General features: G+C 46.2%; 1 protein-coding gene across 5 annotated transcripts in view; it reads left to right on the top strand.

The window, feature by feature from the left end:
• The window catches only part of LOC146201208 (sorting nexin-4-like), a 113,356-nt gene that overhangs the window by 42,987 nt on the left and 50,278 nt on the right, over positions 1-20,091 (top strand). For 4 of the 5 annotated variants that reach the window (XM_084595684.1, XM_084595685.1, XM_084595682.1 and 1 more), the window contains exons 5-7: positions 4,090-4,268; positions 5,157-5,229; positions 12,264-12,487. In XM_084595684.1, the coding sequence (XP_084451810.1) occupies positions 4,090-4,268; positions 5,157-5,229; positions 12,264-12,487 (476 nt within the window). Of the gene's footprint in view, positions 1-4,089; positions 4,269-5,156; positions 5,230-12,263; positions 12,488-16,793; positions 17,233-20,091 lie in introns of those variants that run through there. The other variant, XM_084595686.1, reaches the window with a different exon arrangement.

Genomic DNA, 20,091 nt, shown 5'->3' with positions numbered 1-20,091 from the left:
GAACACGAGACACGAGACATTTTGAAAACTGGTCAGTACCCACGTCACGTTCGAATTACGAGAAACAGAGTCTTAAGTACATAATACCATCACTTTTAAATTACTATAATTCAATTCGTTTTGATCTTTTCACGGCATCCTGCAAAGACCTCCGGGAGATGTTTTCGATTTCTATGTAATATTGTCTAACCCTGCTAATGTTTTTGTTTGCTTTTGTAACAATGCGTTTCTATGTTGTTTTCATTTAAATATTAACTAATCATTACTATGTTTACATAACATTAAATATGTACCTGTATACTTGTTTTAATGAAGAGTATGTGTCCATATGTGATGCTGCCATGCTGCCGAAAGAAAAGAAGGGATTGTGGACCCGTCAAGCTATCCATGGACAGCTTTTTTTCTACAATCCCCCCATCTGTATTTGGTGGCAAATAAAAAATTTCATTCATTCATTCATTTCCACGATCTTGCTGGCCGTAGATTTTCTGTGAACAGCAATGGAGGATCCTCCTTCAGGAAGCGGGACACAACTGGCGCACAAGAGGAAGCGAACACAATACTCTAGAAGTTAAGCAGAGCATTGTACGGGAGCATAATGGCAGCGTAAGTGTGCAACTTGGTGCGCAAGTATGGCCTGACACAGCCGACAGTATCAACAATCATCCACAACGCGCTCAAGATTGAGAACGAAAGCGATGCCAGTGTTACCCATGCAATTGACGACGGCCAAAAAAGGGTTCGACACTGCGCCTACAAAGACGCAGAACAGGCAATCTACCAGTGGTTTTTGAACACCCGTGCAGTGAACCTGACGATTAGTGGCCAGATTTTAGCGGAGAAGGCGAAAAACTTCGCGTACCACCTGCGCAACACTGATTTCCAGCCTGGTGGTGGTTGAATTCAATGGTCGCTTAGGCTTGTTTTAATTTATTCTTCTCCATCATAAAAGAAGCACTTTGTTAAGAAGTTTTCTACACTTTTTTTGAAACATTCTGTTCATTTTCAGCGGGCTCTTTTTTTTTTTTCCTTTTTTTTTTTTTTTTTTACGAGTGCACTTTGCTTTCCCAAGTGTCAACTCTATGTGCCGGAGCATACTCTTAGTAAGTGCACGTAACTTGTGCGCTTGACAAGGGCATTGCAGAAGTCAGTTGTGACTTTTTAGTTTGCAGATTATTACAACTAACAGTGTTAGGAGTGTCCAAGTGTCGGGCCCCTGTATGATACGACCAAGTAGATTATAGTAATCTCACTCTGAATTTAAGACAGCCTTGGTAAGATAAACACAAATATTCACTTTAATTTATTGAATAAGTAGATTTTGTTTTAAGTGATTGGACATCTTGCAAGAATTTGTACTTCACCCAACACTGAATTAAGATGGTATGTGTGTATATTTGAGCCAATATTTATATCTACTGTAAACCCTTATTAACAGACGAACTTGCATATCTCGAAAAATCGGTTAAGTCGAAAATTTTCCACGCCGTGCCTTCACCTCCCATAGGTGCTATGTATTAGCTCCCGTTTATCTCCGAAGCAAGGCGTAATGCGGATATCTCGAAATTTTAACTGGAAGAACCGAAAGGTGATAGGGGCTCCGAGCGAGCATTTTGTTCCTATACTAAGTGCTGAATGCAGTCACGTTCGAAGAGCGAATACAAAATCCCCGTGGACGCAGCCGTTTTTCGCCTTGGGAGCAAGCACATGAGTGCCGCTCGCGCGCGCGGGGACTGATGGGTCTTATCGGGCAGTCGGTCCAGCCTGTTCAGCGTGGTTCGGTCAGTTGCCCTTCGCACACACATAGTGGCAAGAGCGATTTAGTGATTGTGTGCTTCTGTTTTGTCGCGCTATGTGCATTAAGCGTTGACATTGATTTTTGTTGTGTATGTGGTGTCCACAACAAAGATGAATGCAGCGGCGGCGACCAACGGCTTATACGATGCATTCAGCAGCTCAAGGACGCTTTTGTCAGGCCGAATGCCAACACGAAGCAGGCAAGCACTACCCAGTTCTGCCTTCCAAAATAATAAAATTCAGTTTTTCCTGAGAATTCTTTTGAGTTTATTACAAAAGCTCCCCTTGTATAGTGGAGCGTTGATGGGCGCGGCAGGCAGAGGGCCGCCAAAGCATTTTCGCTCGTCGCTATCGCGCTCAGGTTCTGGGTTTTTAGAAAATCTCGCATCTCACCTGAAAGCAGCTTGCGAGGCAGCCAATCGCAGAAGGTTTTGGGCTACTCAATTTCCGTCCTGGCTTTTTTTTTTTTCGAGCGAAGTTTGTTTTTTTAGTCCGGTTTGAGCGAAGAACCTGCAAACGCTCACTTCGTCTGATCCATGCATATATCGAGACTATTCAGTAAAAGTTTGGTAGGGTAGTAAAGGAAAATAAGGCTAGTGTGGCTAGATATTGTTAATTTTCAAAACGAGCAGGAAAAAGCCACTGCTTGTAATGCAAGTATGCATCTGTAGGAGCACACCGCTGCGCTGAGACCTTTTTTTTGTGTGTGTTTAACGCGATGCATAAAAAATTTTATCAGCGGTGTTGTATTTCAAGCTGTGTAGTGTTAAAAACGGGATATAGCGTAACTGTACTCTCCGTGACTGAACGATGACTGGGCCGTAACAAAGCAACGCTGAAAACGTGCCTCTGTCACAGAGTCCCGTAGCTCCGTGCGGTGTGCACCAGCGGCAACGACAGGCGTTGGCGGCGGCGGCGCGCGACGGATCGCCAGAGGTTGTTGCCAGAAATTTTGGCATTTTGCTTAACTCGAAACTCCGCTTATCTCAAATTTTTTCCTGGATTTTACAACTTTGAGTTAATGAGAGTTTACTGTATACAGGATAAAGCTTCTATAGATGCAATCTTTGACGATGGATCTGCTTTAGGATCCCTTCTTGAGGTCGCTCTTTGGAAAATATGTAGACTTCAATAGTGACTGTAACCAGATACGGCACGTGAAGTTGCAAACTTGTCCAGATTAGCAAGCAATTAGTGCATGTGCATTTGTGCTTGCAGTTCATTGCAGACATCTTGAAAGAAAGCTGGAGACAATACAATAATAATGATATCTAAGTTTCATTCAAGGGCGACCTAAGAAACAGAAATATTCTAAGCTCTTCTAGTCTGTGGCTGCAAATAAATACTGGTCACTCTTGACGTAATTTACCCACAATAAATTCATGTCTACTCGATAATATTTAATTGGAATCGACTTCATGCAGGCACAGCATAGGGTGGAGGCATTTGACAGAAAGCAAGCTTTTGCCTGTGGTATCATGACTACATGGTAAAGAAAATGCACCCATTATTCTGCTGGTAGGCACACTTACTCAACGTAGATGCCATATGCCAAGATTTACCTTGCTGGAGATTCCACAAGGTTGACCCCACCTGTAGCTTGCTAGCAACCTCAACCTCTTAACTTCTTGAGGCTACAAAGTAATGTTATGTCGAAAAGTCAAACTTTCGGACTTTAATGAATCTTTTTCACATTATTTTAATCTGAAAAAATCAAATTTCTGGACTGCGTGGAGTGCATAATCGTGCAAATACCTGTGAGGTACATGATGGCTTCTCACAAAAGTGTTCGTTATTGTAAAGTCCAAATTTATAAATTGATAATTGGTTCACAGGAAAGAAAAGGCGCAGTATCTGTCACTTGTTTCTGTGGACTCCTGACTCGTGCTCTAAGGGAGGAAAGTGGGAGTGAAAGTGAAGAGAGAGCAAGAGGAGCCATAATGGTGGACTGCAGAGTAATTTCGACCATCTGGGGATCTCTAACGTCTCCAGATTGTTGGAGTAAAAAAAACCGGCTAGCTATGTACGTCCATTCTATTTGAATACATATTGCAACCAAATCTGCTGTAGATGAAGGCAATGTCAGGGGTAGGAAGTAAACATGGAAGGTTGGTACGTAAATTACGGTTGATGCGGGATCCATAGGAAAATTAGTACTGTTTGCAGATGGATTCCAGTTGGAAGCTTTTGTGCCATCAGCTGATTGGCAAACTGCTGCTACGTGCATTCAGTGGCATTTTCCCAACGATGCGGCTTTATGCTGGGACCCAACCCATGTGCACGCGACTGCAGACTTTCCTGCGGCGAGTGGCGGCCCACCGGGAGCTGTCAGAGGATACCCTCCTGGGCCATTTCTTGCGGCACGAGGCCAGCTGGCGGGATGACCACAGCCCAGGGGGCGGCCTGCTGCACCGGGCAGACAGCATGCTGCGCTCACTGTCGGCTTCCTTGCGCCTGCGCAACCCCGACAGGTGAGGAGGCCACACTGTGTGACCCCAACAGAGAGCAATTCCAACAGCCAAGGGTGCTGTTCGCATTCCTTTTCATTGCCCCTGTACACTCGTCGAAGGCTCCTTTGCTCCTCTGCATAGAAATAGAGCCACTTGTGGTAACACCTCAGCTGGGGCTCTGCCTCCCAGCAGCCTTTTTCAGTTTGTCACTGCAGCAGTGCAACTGAGATTGCTGAAGAGCAATGCAGCCTCAGTGAGGGCCATGACAGAGTGCAAATTGGGGATGGAAGGACTTCAGAAGCATGCTTGCCCATTGCAAATTTCACCTTGCCAACCTTTAAGGCCCACCACTTTTTTCGGTGGCCCACTCTTAACACGTGTGTAAACTGTTTCAGATATCAGGAAGAAGATGCAGACAAAAAAACAGTCAGACAGACAGTTCACTACTCTCAGTAAAATTTTCTGCCAAGCCTCACACACACTTGAGGGGATATCCTGGGCCACAGAGCCAGCATATGTGCAGCAGACACTGCCATCTCATGTAAAGGTCAGCACTGGGGACCTCCAATAAAAGCAATACATTACAACTCATACTCAAGCTTTGCCCCGTTCAGTAGCACAGAAACGTCCCTTGCAGTCTTATAAATGAGGAAGGCTTCTGTAATCTTGCTTGTGTCGAGCATTTGCCTTTGACAATTGTGGTAGCTCACAAGGGCAGACTGAAGAACAGTGCTAGCAGCCATGATTGTTTTCCATACTGGACGCATGCTCCCTCGTCCTCTCCATGGTGTTGCAGCCTCTTTGTCTGGTATGGGACTCTGCACAAGCCAGTGTATTGTTGTATACATCTCTCCAATGGTACTTGTGACATTGTTGCACTCTGCAATCGCCATCACATTTGTTGTGCAGGGAGTTCGAGGAGTTGAAGCGGTACAGCACAGAGCTTAAGGCAAACCTGACCAACTTTCTGCGGTCACGAGCTGTAAGTAATGCACTGACCACGGGATCTGGTCATTTTCTAGTAACCTCCATTTATGTGTCCTTGTGTGCCATGGCTGGAACAGTCTGCGTCTAGCAAGTGAAATGGCAATGGAATGGGTGCTTAAGAAATTGTTACTATTGAAAGAAATAAAATCTATACACAGAACCACTAGAAACATACTCGCGCAGGTGTGTTTATGGCTCACAGAAATTATTTAGTACCACACGCTTCAGCTTACTGCTCGTGATGCGTAGAACATGACTGGTGATCCTACCTATCATCAACAACATGCAGGCTGGAAGCCATGGCTCATGGGACACATCGCATAACTGGCAGCTACAGCATTACCGAGTGTATGGTCATAACTCGCATCCTCAGTGGTGCATTAGAGTGTTCATACACTCGAACTTCTGTACATTGTACACAATACATTATAATGTGACTACAGTATAACAGACCTTGATGCGTTCAAGAGTTTGGTCGATTATAAGAACAACAGTCTGCAGAATCCAAAATCTGTTCAACAGACTTTTATACCACCACTGGTTAGTCTGTTGTAACCACCTTCCTTCAAGCCATACATAGCTGCATGCAAGACCCTTTTTTATAGCTGTACAAGGAAGCTCAAAAACAAACCATGTGGCCAGACTTGATGTTTTGATGACAGCCTGCTGATCATCAACAAGAATGTCATTACAGGCAGTTCTGTGGGGCACGAGAAAGAAGGTAATATGCAGGGCCTGAGGTTGACTACACGGACGTTTGCTTTTTGAGCAGGTCATACCTCGACGCAGCACCACTTTAGAAGTCAGTTTGAATTAACCGATGTCAGCCCCCTGAGCTTCCAACTGAATGCAATTCTGACACCATCAATTCACGGGCTTTTGGCAAGACTGTGGCGTCAGCTGGAATTAACAAAGTTTTCCTGCCTTAATCGGCTGCGGTTTTAGCATAGTTCTCTGGTGCCTGGGCCAGGGAAGCTGATCTATTCGTTCTCGTGCATGTTTGAAGCCTTTTCACGGCAAGGCTTTTTGTGGCGCGGCTATGGCGAGATGCAGATGATACCGACGCGTGTGTAGTACCTAGAATGAAGGCTGCAATGTTTACTGCAGAGCTCAAGATTTGAAGGTGAAATGCTTGGAGCCAGATGGCCTTGAGAAGTGGAGCTTATGTTCTAAAATCGCATATATGTTGTACACCTACCTTTGCATGAATAAAGTACAACAAAAAGTATGTCGGAGCCCTGGTTATGTGCCCCTGTTTATGAGACAGCCTGCTGTTTACTACGCATTGGCGTTAGCCCGGCAAACCCCCGTAAGAATAATGCAGTAAAAATCTCGATGGTAGAATGAAGCATTATGCACACCGTGTTTCTTACGACGGCTGGCAGGCACTGTCCAGAATGGGAGATGATGGCAGAGCACATTATCTCGAGGCTTCACATTTATCCAGGTTCTTTGAAATCGTAAATAAGATGGACACAAGTGCGCGCAACGGTGCGATCCAGGATACGGCGGCCTGTAGTTGCAGTTCTGCCAAAGGCACTTGACTCCACATGTGCAACCCACTGTTGTCAGTGTGTGGCAGCTCTCACGTAGGCCGCTTTCTTCACGCTTCGCAGGCAAAGACATACGTTAAAAAGGGCATGAAGTTGCTATGTTGGTGATTTCAAGATATTGACACTTCTGTGATCAGGGGCGGCTTGTTCGAAATTGCTTTGTTATTAGTTCCAGTTGGAATTTTGGCAAGGTGGGATGGAATTTTACGTTTGTGTCCCCAAAAGAAAAAAAAAAAAAAACAAAGATAAGTACAGGTTGGATGGAAAGCAGCATGAAGCATCGCATGAAATGAAAATAACAGTAAGCAGATATTTTATACAATTACAACTCTTGCTTTGTTCATTGTGCTTGAACTTTCTTAAGAATGCATATTCAACGTGATCCAAGCCAAGCCCAGGATTGAAAATGAACGCAAATTACATAAATGGGGGTGAGCAATTCATGTCGACAACCGGCCAATTTATTCTATGTTTGTGGGAAAGGCAATTTTTGGCAAACAGTGAAACCTGGTTGTAATGAAATCGAAAAAAGTTTACGATTTTGCATCATATCAAAGCTTTCGTTATATGCAGTTTTCATGTTAAGACTAGGGTTCTGCAAATATTCAAAATTTCAAATACAAATTGAATATGTCTGATATTCGAAAATTATCGAATAGACCGAAAATGTTATAATTCACCACTTTTTTACTGCACAGCATGCTTCACTGCAAAGCTTTACCTCATAGACTTGCAGTGCTACAAAAGCTCTCTTCACAAAAATGCCCCCTTGATTTTGGGGATGCTTCACTACAATGCTTGACCGCATGGATTGTGCAGTGAACGATGACATGTCACGTACATTGTTGCATTTGCTGTCATGGCGGTGAATGCGAGGAAGAGAACGGCTCTAACATTAAAGACACGAGAGCGCAAGATATAATAAGCACTCCCGAAAAAAAAAAAAAATCGAACACTGTGCATTTAACAAATCGGTGATATTTTCCAGACAGGAGGTCACATGGGGCATTACACTAATAATGTCGGTGTTTCCCCACAAGAGGTCCCTTCAGTTGTTTTTTTTATAGACCATAAAACTTATTAGTAATTATTTAGGAAAACAGGACGGAGAAATAAAGAACATTAAACGGCAAGTAAAGAACACAGAGGCTAAAAACTGGACTAATTCAATGGAAAAGAAGCCGACCCTAGACATATACAGAAAATGGAACAAAGGCGGCTCTTTTTGTCCTTTCGGGGCAAAGTAACCAATAGCATATTTTTTATAGCGCTTCTTTCTTGTGTCATATTCGGTATACCGTTTTATTCTCCAAAAAATGTCGAACATAGTATTTGCTATTTACTTTTTCGGCTTTACGCTCAGTCGCCCTTTTATAGACTCCTCTTATTCGTAGGAGCCCTTGCCTCCCTTTCATCATCATCATCAGCAGCCTGACTATACCCACTGCAGGGCGAAGGCCTCTCCCATATTTCTCCACTTGACCCTGTTCTGTGCTAGCTGCATCCACTTCACCCCCTCGAACTTCTTAACCTCATACGCCCACCTAACTTTCTGCCGCCCCCTGCTACGCTTTCCTTCTCTTGGAATTCAGTTTATTACCCTAAGCGCCCATCGGTTATCCTCTCTTCGCACTACATGTCCTGCCCATGCCCATGCCTCCCTTTGCTCCATCTTATTTTCCTCAACTGCCACCGAGACGTACTTGCATGCCTTTGCGGAATTAACATATCAAAAGTTATCAATTCCTGGCATAGTTATTCAACGTCGTGGGTCAGGCACGCATTGGGTTGGAATGGCGGATGATATAGAAAGGTGCTGCATGCCTGTCTCAAAATAAATTTCGGGCTACATACTTGTTGCGAGTAGAAGCTTGCTTTTCACTGGCTCTTTGTTAAATCAGCGCATGCGTACTGATGCTCACACGGTAGCGATAAGCGGTAGCGGTAAACTAAAAGTCCTTATTCTTAGATGACACACTGTTTAACGGTGCATGATAGTAATCGGTCAACCACCTTATATGTGGCACATACCATGACAAAGGGCTATGGAAAGAAAAATGGTAGGAATAACGTTAAGAGATAGGAAACGTGCAGAGTGGGTCAGAGAAATAACTCAAGTCACTGACATTCTAGTGGAAATCAAGAAGAAGAAATGGGCATGGGCAGGACATGTAGCGCGGAGAAAGGACAACCGATGGTCGCTTAGGGCAACAAACTGGATTCCAAGGGAAGGAAAGCGTAGCAGGGGGCAGCAGAAAGTTAGGTTTCGGGCTACATACCTGTCACAAGTAGACGCTTCGCTTTTCACTGGCTCGTTGTTTCCAGGCTTCTTATAGCAAAAGTATTCCGTTCGACACAACGGCGAGTACACAACGTGTCACGAAATATTTCGGCCACGCATCGATGTCTCGATCTTGTTGTCTCAAGTTTAATGGAAGCGATTTATCCTTAAGACAAAGCTGGAAATCATTCATCATGTTGAAAACACAAAAAGAAGTGCGTTCTTGGCTACTTATTCAGCATCCCGAGGAGTATCTTGAAACTAAAGAACGAGGCGTTCATCAAGACAATGGCAGAACAAAGCAAGAAAATAAATGCAAGCCTCTTCGGCAATATGGCGAAGGCACTGTACAAATGGCTTATAGCTGTTAGAAATCATAATGTCTCATTGTCAGGACCAGTGCTTCAACAAAAAGCAAAAGACTTTGCCTTTATCCTCGATGTCGAAAACTTTGTCGCCAGCTCCGGATAGCTGCAAAGGGTGTAAGGCTTGCAATGGGATCGCTGGGAAAGTAATCTCGGGCAACAGTGAGGCGGCTAACTGCAAAAGCATAAAAATGCGGCTGGAAGAGAATAGCTGCGAATCCTCTCGAAGTACTAGCCAAAGGATATTTTTAATGGAAATAAAACTGGACTATTTCGGCAGATGCTTGCGCAGCAGACTCTTGACGCATGGGGAGAGGTATGCCATGGTGGCAAGCAAGGCAAAGCCCGCCTCACTGTTTTGCTTGCAGCCAACTTGGACGGCACTGTGAAACTGCACCCCTTCATAATCTGGAAATTTAAAACACCGAGGAGTGCCGCTCACTTCCCGTAGGGTATGTTTTCAACAGGAAATGTTTGATGACCCGTGAACTTCCTGTGAAATGGCTGTATGCCTGGGACTCCGAGCTAGTGTGCGGAGGTCACAAAATGTGCTTCCTTGCACATAACTGCACCACACACAACACAGATGTTGACCTCAATAACACTGAGGTTCAATTTCTTCCGCTAAACACGATGGCCAAGCTGCAGCATCAGCGGCATCATCTGATCAGGCCAACTTCAGTGCCTTCAAAGCAATCTGTAAAAGGAGGCTAATTGATGCTGTTCGCATGAAGCTTTGGATGAAGGATATTAATGGTAAAGAAGGAACACCGACAAAATAAAAAACAATAAAAAAAGCAACAAAAACGACGTTTCAGCTGGAGCCTTGTTCACAATGAGATGAAGCAAGCAGGCGAGCGGAATTAAATATGCTTTAAAAGAGGGCGGCGGGAGTGTGCGTAGACAGGGCTGAAATTTCCATCATTGCGGTTGAGGGTGTGACTAGTAGTTTGAATGATTAATGATTCCAAGTGCAGACGAGGACATAGCTTCTTCTCAGTTGTCAGCATGTGTGCCGGGCCCCAGTCGATATTGCGGCCTGTAGATACAGCATGCTCGGCAGTAGCATTTGAATCCACTTTTTTTCTTTTTAACATTGTTAGTATGTTCTTATAGGCATCTCTCGAAGGTAACTGTTTTGCCAATGAATACGTAGTCACAGTCGGAAAAAGGAACTTTGTACACTACACCAGGGTATATTTTGCCTTGAGAACGGGGGTCTTTGACCAATGCATGTCGAAGTTTTCTTTTTGGAACGGGGGCGACATGGACTTTGAAGGTGCACATAATGTGCGCCAAGGCTTCGCTTATTCTGGGGACGTAAGGCACGGCAGCACGTTTCAAGGGTGACAAGTAAGTTTCCCGTGCTGGGTGAGATAACTGTTTTTCGACAGATTGCACAAATGAAGTCGGGTAGTTATTGCTTGAAAGTTCTTGTCGTATAGTTTGCAAGTCTCGATTTTCACAAAGGAGACCTGTGATCTGAGAAGTGGCAGAAGTTTTTCAGTACACCGGGTCAATGCCTCGTCATAAAAGGTGAGGTCAGTTACGCGAGGTCGTCAGTGCAGTGCGAGTAGTCGTCGTGCCTCATAGACCTCGCCTTGGCCAGCGCATAGATGGCATGAGCACATTTCTCTTCTGTGCACTCATTTTCCCATGGCACATTACGCATCAGATAGCGTAAACTGAGCACGGTCCTCTTGCCTGCCCCCTCAGTGTACTCTCCTCCTCCTCCACTTTCCATCTTATGCTTCTGTATTTCCCTCTTTCACCACAGCACCCCTCTCTCTCTAGCTGCATCCGCTTTGTCCATCTTTCATTCTTGTCCCTCTGCTGTGCCATTCCTCTGTCCTCGTTATAAATGTCGGCCCAGATGAAGGCAAGTCCCCTTGTTGACCGTTGACTCGGCTTGCGAACTGTTGCCCCCACTTCAACCCTTGTTCATTGCTCTTTCATGCCTTTGCAGTAGTCACCCTTCTGGCTCTTCTCGTAGCACCACTCTGTGTGGTTGTGCCTTATTTGGCACTCAGCATACCTTCCTCTTCCCACAGTAGTCACCTTCGGGTTTCTTCATGCACAGCGGCTGCCTTCCTTTTGGGCATGCCTTTATTCTCGTCGTACTCCCAAGCCATTAAGCCACCCACTGCCTCTGACACTCTCTCCCTCTCCGTATTTCCTCTCTTTGCCATGTGCTAGCTGTGGCATGCGCTCAGTGGCAGGGTAAACTTTGGTTGTAACTGTAGGACGTGGTATCATATAAGGGAGCCCCAGGGTCCCTTCGCCGCCATTCACCTGACTGTCGACGACTGTTCCAGATTACCGTGGCAGATTTCTGGAGGCTGAGAGGAATCTTGCACCTCACGTTGGCCAGTGCCACTTGGGACAATGTGGCCCCTGTGCCTTGTATAGCTGCCGACTGGTTGCGCTGATGGCTCAAACCAAGAACATATGGAGCATACATATATACGTATTCCGCAAACAGGCAGTTCTGCACAGGTAGCGCAGACATTAAAATCTATGTATTGCTTCATGCTTTCCTTTGCCTGGCTGCATCTTTTGCATAGTTAAGCTGCTGAATCAGAATAGTTTCCTCAGGCCAGTACAGTGAGGACACCACTATCCCTAGCTCTGTCATAGCTTTACTTCAAGCTCTGTTGAGCCTGGCTTCTGGTTGGTGCACGATCATGGCTGTGGCATTTTGTAACTCCACTTCCGTTTGGGGAATTGGTAATTCCTGGTACGTGTGTGCACTTTTTGAGCAGTCCCCAGCTAGGGCTGGGCTAGTGGTTCGTAGGAGATGTTTCAGCACAGGTGGTCTGCTGCTCTGCAGCGTCTGGTGGATGCAACGCTGGACTTCCACGCTGTGTACCAGCAGTACGGGCAGGCGCTGAGCGAACTGAGCCACCGGGAGGGGCCGGGCGGCCGCGGGGACCACCTGCAGGCGGCCGGCCAGTTCATGGACCGGCTGGCCCAGGCACCGCTGCCCTTCCTCGAGGAGCAGGAGGAGGCTGCTGATCGCATCAAGGAGTACCTGGCATACGCTGACGCACTGCTGTACGTCTTCCTTTCCTTCCGGTATCTTGGCACGGCTGACGTAGCACACAACACTGACCATTTTATAATAGCTAAGGCCGCTAACTTTCTATGGCTAAATATTTTGAGACCGCAACTTCTGTAGATAACATCAAGTAACGCTTCATAATAAACCTTACGTTATAATAATTAAGATTCTAGGTATAAATTTTTTTACGACTTTTCAAGGACCAGACTTTTGTGCTGGCGCAAAAAGCCTTGGAGCACTGCGTACAAGCACACAAGAGAAGAAAGCATAGGGAAAGAACAACATGTGGGTTGGTGAGAAAAAGAAGGCACTGCAGGAAGTATGGAATGTAAAGCCCGAAGCAAGGGGTAGTAGCAGCTACTGCTGCTGCATGAGAGGCTGTGTGCATGGCTGGATATCGCTTGATTTTGGCACACGGGTCTGTAGCACTGCCTCATAAGTAACATTGACATATCCACTTCGTCTGCATTTTAACTTTCCAATGACGTCTCTTGTATGGCCTTCAGCTGTGGTTGCCTGAAATGCTTGAGGGTATATTATAATTGGAAAAATATTTCTTTTGACATTGCCCTAATTCTCAGACTCCCAGCCTGCAATGTTATCCTGCAAATGAGGCAGGAGGGTCATTTTTGTCATCATACTGTCATTTCCTTTAGTATCTATAACAATAGCATAAAAAGAATTACAGTCAACGACCGATTTTTCGGGCCCTCTAGGGAACGCAAAAACGTCCGAAAATTCAGGCAATCCGAAAAAATGAATGCATGAAAAAGACATCATTTTACAAATATTTCTTTGATCAGAACAGTCAAGGATGAGGTATTAGGCTTCCGAAACACCAAAGCATGAAAAAGAGCCGTTCAAAAACTCTATGCAGCCGACAGCCCGTTTAGTATGCATGTGTCGTCATGGCAGCCGGCGTTATTGTTGCAGTGTCTTAAAGAACTTGTCGATCCTTGTTTGGACGGCGTTCCGCTTGCATGCGATCATATTCGCCTCGATCTGAGCAAGAGTCATGTCAGTGCTGTACACCGATGAAAGCGTGAACAATGCTCGCGTCAACTCGGTGCTCGTAGGTAGTGCAGACGTTGGGTCCTCATTCTCAACATCGGAGTCTTCCGAATCCTCCACAACCTGACGGACTAGCTCTTCATCGGTCAACTCTGCACAGAAGTCGAGCTTGTTGTCAGCGTCGACAAACTGTTCAAAAGTTATTTCCGTCGGTATGGAAATCCCAGCAGAGCGGAGGTCGTTGATCGCGTCGTCCATGGGCGGGCACATGTCAATCACGTTGTCACATTCAGGCAAGTTTGCTGCCACTGTGGTGAGTGCGATCGTCCGCTCATTACTTGTTTAATAATGGCGGCTTTCTTCTCCATCATTTACTGACGGTACTGTTTTCCGCGTTTAGATGCGAGGAGGGAGTGGGGGCCATCGCGGGCAAGCAAAATCCTCTTGTTGCGAAGTGTCAAAGCACCTAGGCCTAGCGTCGCAGAGCGCACTTGACACAATACGTAGCACGTAGCAAAACCATGCACCAGCTTAGGGAAACACCATGTGGTCTGCGATGAGTCTGCGCAATGAAAAGGCGAAACAGTCGCGGCGTCGACGGCGCTTCCAGAAACTCCGGAAGAGGCGCTGGTGAACATAGCCAGAGTGGCCAGACCAAATCGGTGTGTGCCGGCTAGGTACAGCTAGTTGTTCAAAGCTGTGACATGGTACGCAGACTGGGAGATAGCCAAAATGGTGGCTTTGTATGACGCAGTTGTGGTTTCAGACTTTCTGTCGCGTCAAAAAGTCCAAAAAATTGGATGGCGGGGGGTTCGAGTGTCCGAAATTTCAGATGCCCTTATACAGTGATTCTATGGGGCTCGTGGCGGTGCCGCAACGACATCTGGATAATCGGGCATGTCCGAAAATTCGGTCATTGACTGTACTCTGAATGCTAATGCACAATTCCATAAAAAAGGCATGAAATAGTGATATTTCGTGGAATGGCAGGGAACAAGAATAATTATTTATTGCTTCCTAATTAGGATAACAGCGCAAAATGAATGTTGATTTGCAGCTAAGCTTTGTGCACAAAACTAAGGAATAATGAAAGAACAGTGCCATGCTCACAGTTTGCTGTCCTTAGGCTTGATGCATTGGTGGCAAGGCAAAAGAAATGAGCAAGAAAAATAACGTACAACAACTTGTATGAAAGACATCCTCAGTCGAACTATACGCACTGCAGGGCAGAGGCCTCTCCCACGTTCCTCTAAATATCCCGGTCCTGTGCTAGCTGCATCCACTTGACCCCTGTGAACTTCTTAAGGGGTAGAGGCACCAAATTACAAGGTTGTGCAAAGTTGCGCAAAGCTTCTCATGTGCTCCCTTTGTGTTTGAAGACCATCACAGTCAAGTGTAAGGGAGGCATAGAAAATGTTTTGATCTTTTCTTAAAGTTTGTGGAAATTCTCGCCCCCGCATTTTGGACCCATCGCTAGCGCATTGACTGGGATGAGGGTCACTGCAAAAATCATAATCAAGTATTTGTGATGTCATCGCACAGTTTTCTAACGTAAGAAACGATGCTGCTGGTCGGCTTGTTCCGGCTCTTCTGTTGCACCCATGCGTGACAGCGTTCTAAGTTCTAATGCACAGACTGCAAGACGGCTCACGGTAGCCAAAATTATGCTTGATTGCAATATTCACTAAAATTTATGAACACTGCCGCTGATGCCATGGCAATGGTTGGCGGACGGCATTGTTGTCGGTCGCGGCCGGCGCCGCAGCAGTGATGTAGTATATAGCACTCCTTGGCTCTGTACCAGAAAAGGCAGCTGTTATCAGGACCACTTCTATACGCATGCAATATTACCGTATATTGCCGCGTATAAGTCGACCTTTTTTTTTTTTTAATGTTCTTCCAAAAGTTGGGGGGTCCACTTATAATTGGGGTTAACGTATATGCGGAGTCTTAAAGCCGGCTTATATGCGGGGTCAAAAGTAATTTCGACCGAGTCGCGGATAATGTCACGCCCTGTGCGCTCGTAATTTCATTAAAGTTGTCAGACACAATGTGAAAGTGGATCTGCTTTAAAAAAAAACGAATTTAATTGAGATATGCACCAAAGGTTTGCTTTAATACGATAGCAACTTGTTATCGACAAACCGTGGGCATTCCACGAAAAAACGGCCAAAGCCTGGCGGGCTGGCAATGTTTGATACAAAGGGGAAAGCTACAAATCCAATCCAATCCAAAGCGACCATACGTGATCAATCACATGAGCCGAGAAGCATTTTCCAAGGCCCATTTTCGCGTGTTGTGCAACGTTGTGTGCCTTTCGCCATTTCTTCTCGTCGTGCTGCCTGGACTCTAGCCGACGTGACAGCTAACAGCGGTGTATGTGGTTTGTGTCACTCGACGGACGCCTTGCAAGATGCCGCCGCAACCTCGGCAACAGTACAGCGCTGCTTTCAAGCGGCAAGTCATCCTTTACGCCGAGTCGGAGAACAACGTTGAAGCAGGGCGGAAGTTCGACGTCTCAGAAAAGTGCATGATGGGCTGGAGAAAACAAAGAAGTAAGCTTTTTGTGTGTGCTGCTACACGCCGTTCCTTTCGCGGGCCGAAGTCCGGACAATACAGATGTGAGATACAATACAGAGGTGAGATGTGAGTTAGCGCGTGTCCTGTGTCTTCTTCTCTTGTGTCTGTCTTCCCGTGCGCTTTATCTTCAGTCAAATGACAATACCCTGTCGTTGAGGCGGTTCGAGATTGGGTTCACGACCAGAGAAGCAAGAGCCTGAGTGTTTGCTACAATGACATTGAAACAAAGGTGCGTGCTGTCACGGAGGAGGTGTGCATACCGCGTACCGAGTTTAAAGTGTCTAAGAAGTGGATGACGAATTTCATGAAGAGGAACGGCCTAGGTTACCCGACGCCTACGAAGAAAAACGGAGCGCCTTTCTGCGCTACGTGAATGACCTGCGGGCAACACAATCATTCCTGCTTGGTCAAATAGGCAACGGCGGTGACCAAACTCCAGTCTGGTTTGATATGCCTAGCAATAGGACCGTGTCCGCAAAAAGGGAGCGCCAGGTTCGCCTGCTGACAACGGGCAACACGCACAACCGTTTCACAGTCATGTTATGCTGTACGGCAGATGGACACAAGTTGCCGCCATTCCTTCTGTTCAGGAGGAAAACTATCCCGACAAAGGAAAAGTTCCCGCCAAAAGTCATCGGGCAGGTGAATGAGAAGGGATTTTTTTAATGATGAAATGGTCCTCGAATGGTTTCGTCTCTTGTGGTGCAGGCGTCCAGGGGCACTGCTGAAGCCGTGCAGCATGCTCATCCTGGACTCTTTTCGCGGCCACATAACCGACCGTGTGAAAAAAGCGGTAGCGGACGCGGGATGCGACCTGGTCAACATTCCGGGCGGATTGACACCTATTCTTCAGCCACTGGATGTGGCGCTGAACAAGCCATTCAAAGACCGCATTGGTGCATTCTACAACGAGTGGCTCCACCAAGAAAACCCAAAGACGCCAACAGGGAGGCTGAAGCGAGCTTCTTTGGGCGAAGTGGCTCAATGGGTCAACGATGCCTGGTATGGACTACCAACAGACATGGTCTCTGCGGCCTTCTCCACGTGCAGCATCTCGGCACCGCTTCCGACGACCAGCGGCAGCAGTGGCTCATAAGATGATGATCGCGACTGTACTCACTAGCGACGACAGATGTCTTGTGAACGAATAAATATTTCTTTATGACTCGGACTTCTGAAATACTTTTTGGGTGAGCTAGGACCGCAGGGAGCGGCAGCGTCAACCTAAATTTGGAGTCTAACTTTTTTTTGCCCAAAGGGGGTCACGAGTTGGAGGGTTGACTTATAATCGGAGTCGACTTATAATCGGCAATATACGGTAGTATGCCTGTACAAATGCAGAGCCTTCGTCAACGGCGCCTCCCACAGGCACGCCAGGCGATGAACTGCGCTGCTCTTTGCCTGCCCTACTCGTCACTAGGACTAGTCGGTTTTGCTGGACAGCACTTCGAAACATGTCAGTGACTCAACACTGTAATAAAGAACCCATCACTGCTTTACTATACGAAGCCTATTTCATAATAAAATAAGCTCGATAAAGCGTGTGTATGATGGCTGTCCTCAATTGGCCTAATTTGCTCTCCACAAGTAGCGCCTGACTGTTCAGGGCCACTCGCAGCATTGCTCGGCGCACGGGGGTCACACCATCACTTTGTGGTGATTTTACGCACGTTCAGCAATGTAAGTGATTGTCGATTTCAGTTCACTGTTGCCAAAACTATATTCGATGACCATTTTCATTCATTAAATTTCTGAAATTTTTCTCAACAATTTCCAGATTCGCACACATGAAAGTGAAGCCGAAAATGGTGCATGAAAGAGGTACCTCAATTAGTGCGATTCAAATTATACAGCTGCGAGCATTTACACGCACTACTTCATAGTCAAAGCCTCTCCCACTTTCTAATTTTTCCAACTGCTCGCATAGCATAGGAATTTGGGCGAACTTGTAGCACAGCGAGCAGCCAACATCGGCACTGCTACGAGCAACAAGTTGTCGGAAAGTGTGCTTGTTACAGCTGTTCGGAGGCAATAACAGCATGTTCCCAAATAGTTTGTTGGTGCGGCCTGACTGGATCGCCAAAATGATGCAAACATCATATGATCACGGATGCAGTTGGCCAATCGTTTCCGCAGTGTAACTCCGCCATGAGAGCATATGGTGGAGTCACCTGCAAACAGAGCAGACGACGCACCTGCTCGTTGACGTCACGAGTTTTTAGTCCATATGATGCTTCAATGTTATGTCTTCTGTGTTTTGACATCAAGTAAAAACCTGGCAACTAGTCAAACCCCGATATAACGAACACGCATATAACGAATTATTGAATATATCGAACTCTTCCAAAATATTTTTGTCAAACACATGTATTTTTAACTTCCCATAGCGAACGCGGTTCGGCATAAAATGAATACAATCGAACCCAGATATATCGAACCTGGATATTTCGAATTTTAGTTATATCGAACTCACGGACTATCCCCTTGAAAATTCCATGTAAAAGTATAGGAAAGCTGTGTCTTATATCGAACTTAGTTTCACCGGTCGTTCGATATATTGAACTCCGCACCACACATTTGACGGTGCGCCTCCCCCAAAGACGATTGCATCACCTCGGCCATTTGCCGCATGACATTTTCAAGCCATGCGCGGAAGGAATGAGAGGGGACAGTTCCGCGACTGCTGGTCTAGGGCAGCGCTTCGCCCTTCCCTCAAAGGCGCGCGCATCTGCAGTGATCGCTGCCGCGCTAGCACGCGACGTTTGCAAGACGTGCGTGAAGAAAAAAGGGTACCAATGCAGCCGTGCTGTTCGGGAGAGGGGAAAAACGTGATAGAGCGAAGTGCAAGGATGTGCCCACTCTTCTGCCGAGCTTTATCTCTATCCTTGCACTATTTCCCAGTCTTCGTTCACAGCAGCACCCACTACACATGTGCAGACAAGCCAGCTCGGCCTGCGGTAGACGCTTCTCCAGTGTGTGTTGTGAACACTTTGCGCGCGGCAGCTGACTTGCGATGAGCGTGTCGTGTCGTCGTGCTGAACGCCCATAATCTACGGCGGACGCTAAAAAGCGGCAGATCTTCTTTTTTTTGCGAGAGTTGTTTATTCTTGCCGTTGTCCTGAACGTATGCGATGGCGGCTGCGAAAATTAAGAAGCAGCAACTTTTTTTTTTTTTTTTTTTGCGAGAGTTGTTTTTTTTTTTTGTTTTTTTTTTTTTCGGGCTGAACCTGCGGCGCAGCGTAAGCTATGGCGGCTGCGGACGTTAGGAAGCGCCAGATTTTTTTTCTTTGTTTTTTGCGAGTGTCATTCATTCTTGCATCTATGAATCAACGAAAGCACGCGGTCGGCTGCGATCATGACACCGGCTTTTAGCATTGTTCACTCCAAACGGCATTTGCAACTATCACACTTGCCAATGATTTTGTAGCAGTGGACTATGTCGCCCCACCCCAAGTACGGCGCGATAAATCGAACGCGGGCACTCTGCAAATTCGCCCCCTGCGACTGCAAGATCTATGAAAAGTAGTCAAAAGATAAACACGTCGCTACGTTGTCGCTGCGCAGCATCTTGGCGCGCTGCCAATAAATGAGTTGTGGATGCGATGGTGGGTGCGACGGAGGGACGCGCCACCGAAAACTAACTTTTTTCTTTTTTTTTCAAATTCTCCGGGGGAAAAATGGGAAGTGGGTTCATTATGCGAGTGGGTTGACTACGCAGCAAACACCATATCATTTTTCACGATCGCAAGTGGCGTTTCAAGCAGATTTCTGTATATCGAATTATCTATATATCGAACTATTTCGCGATCCCCTTCGAGTTCAATATATCCGGGTTCGAATGTATAACGAACTTCGCGACGCCAAGCACTACCTCAGTTCAATAGCAGGAGGCAAGCTTCGTTACACTACAAGTGTGTTGTGCGGCGCAGCAAATGTTCTGGATTACCTCGCAGGTGCTAACAGTGCCACAGATGCCACGTCAGCATTGAGAGTTGACAGCCAAATA

This window comes from Amblyomma maculatum, chromosome 2 (assembly GCF_055883805.1).
Source record: "Amblyomma maculatum isolate TAMU_Amacu chromosome 2, ASM5588380v1, whole genome shotgun sequence".
NCBI lineage: Eukaryota > Metazoa > Arthropoda > Arachnida > Ixodida > Ixodidae > Amblyomma > Amblyomma maculatum.
Note: the sequence above shows the minus strand (reverse complement) of the source record. Positions and strands in the feature narration are given on the sequence as shown.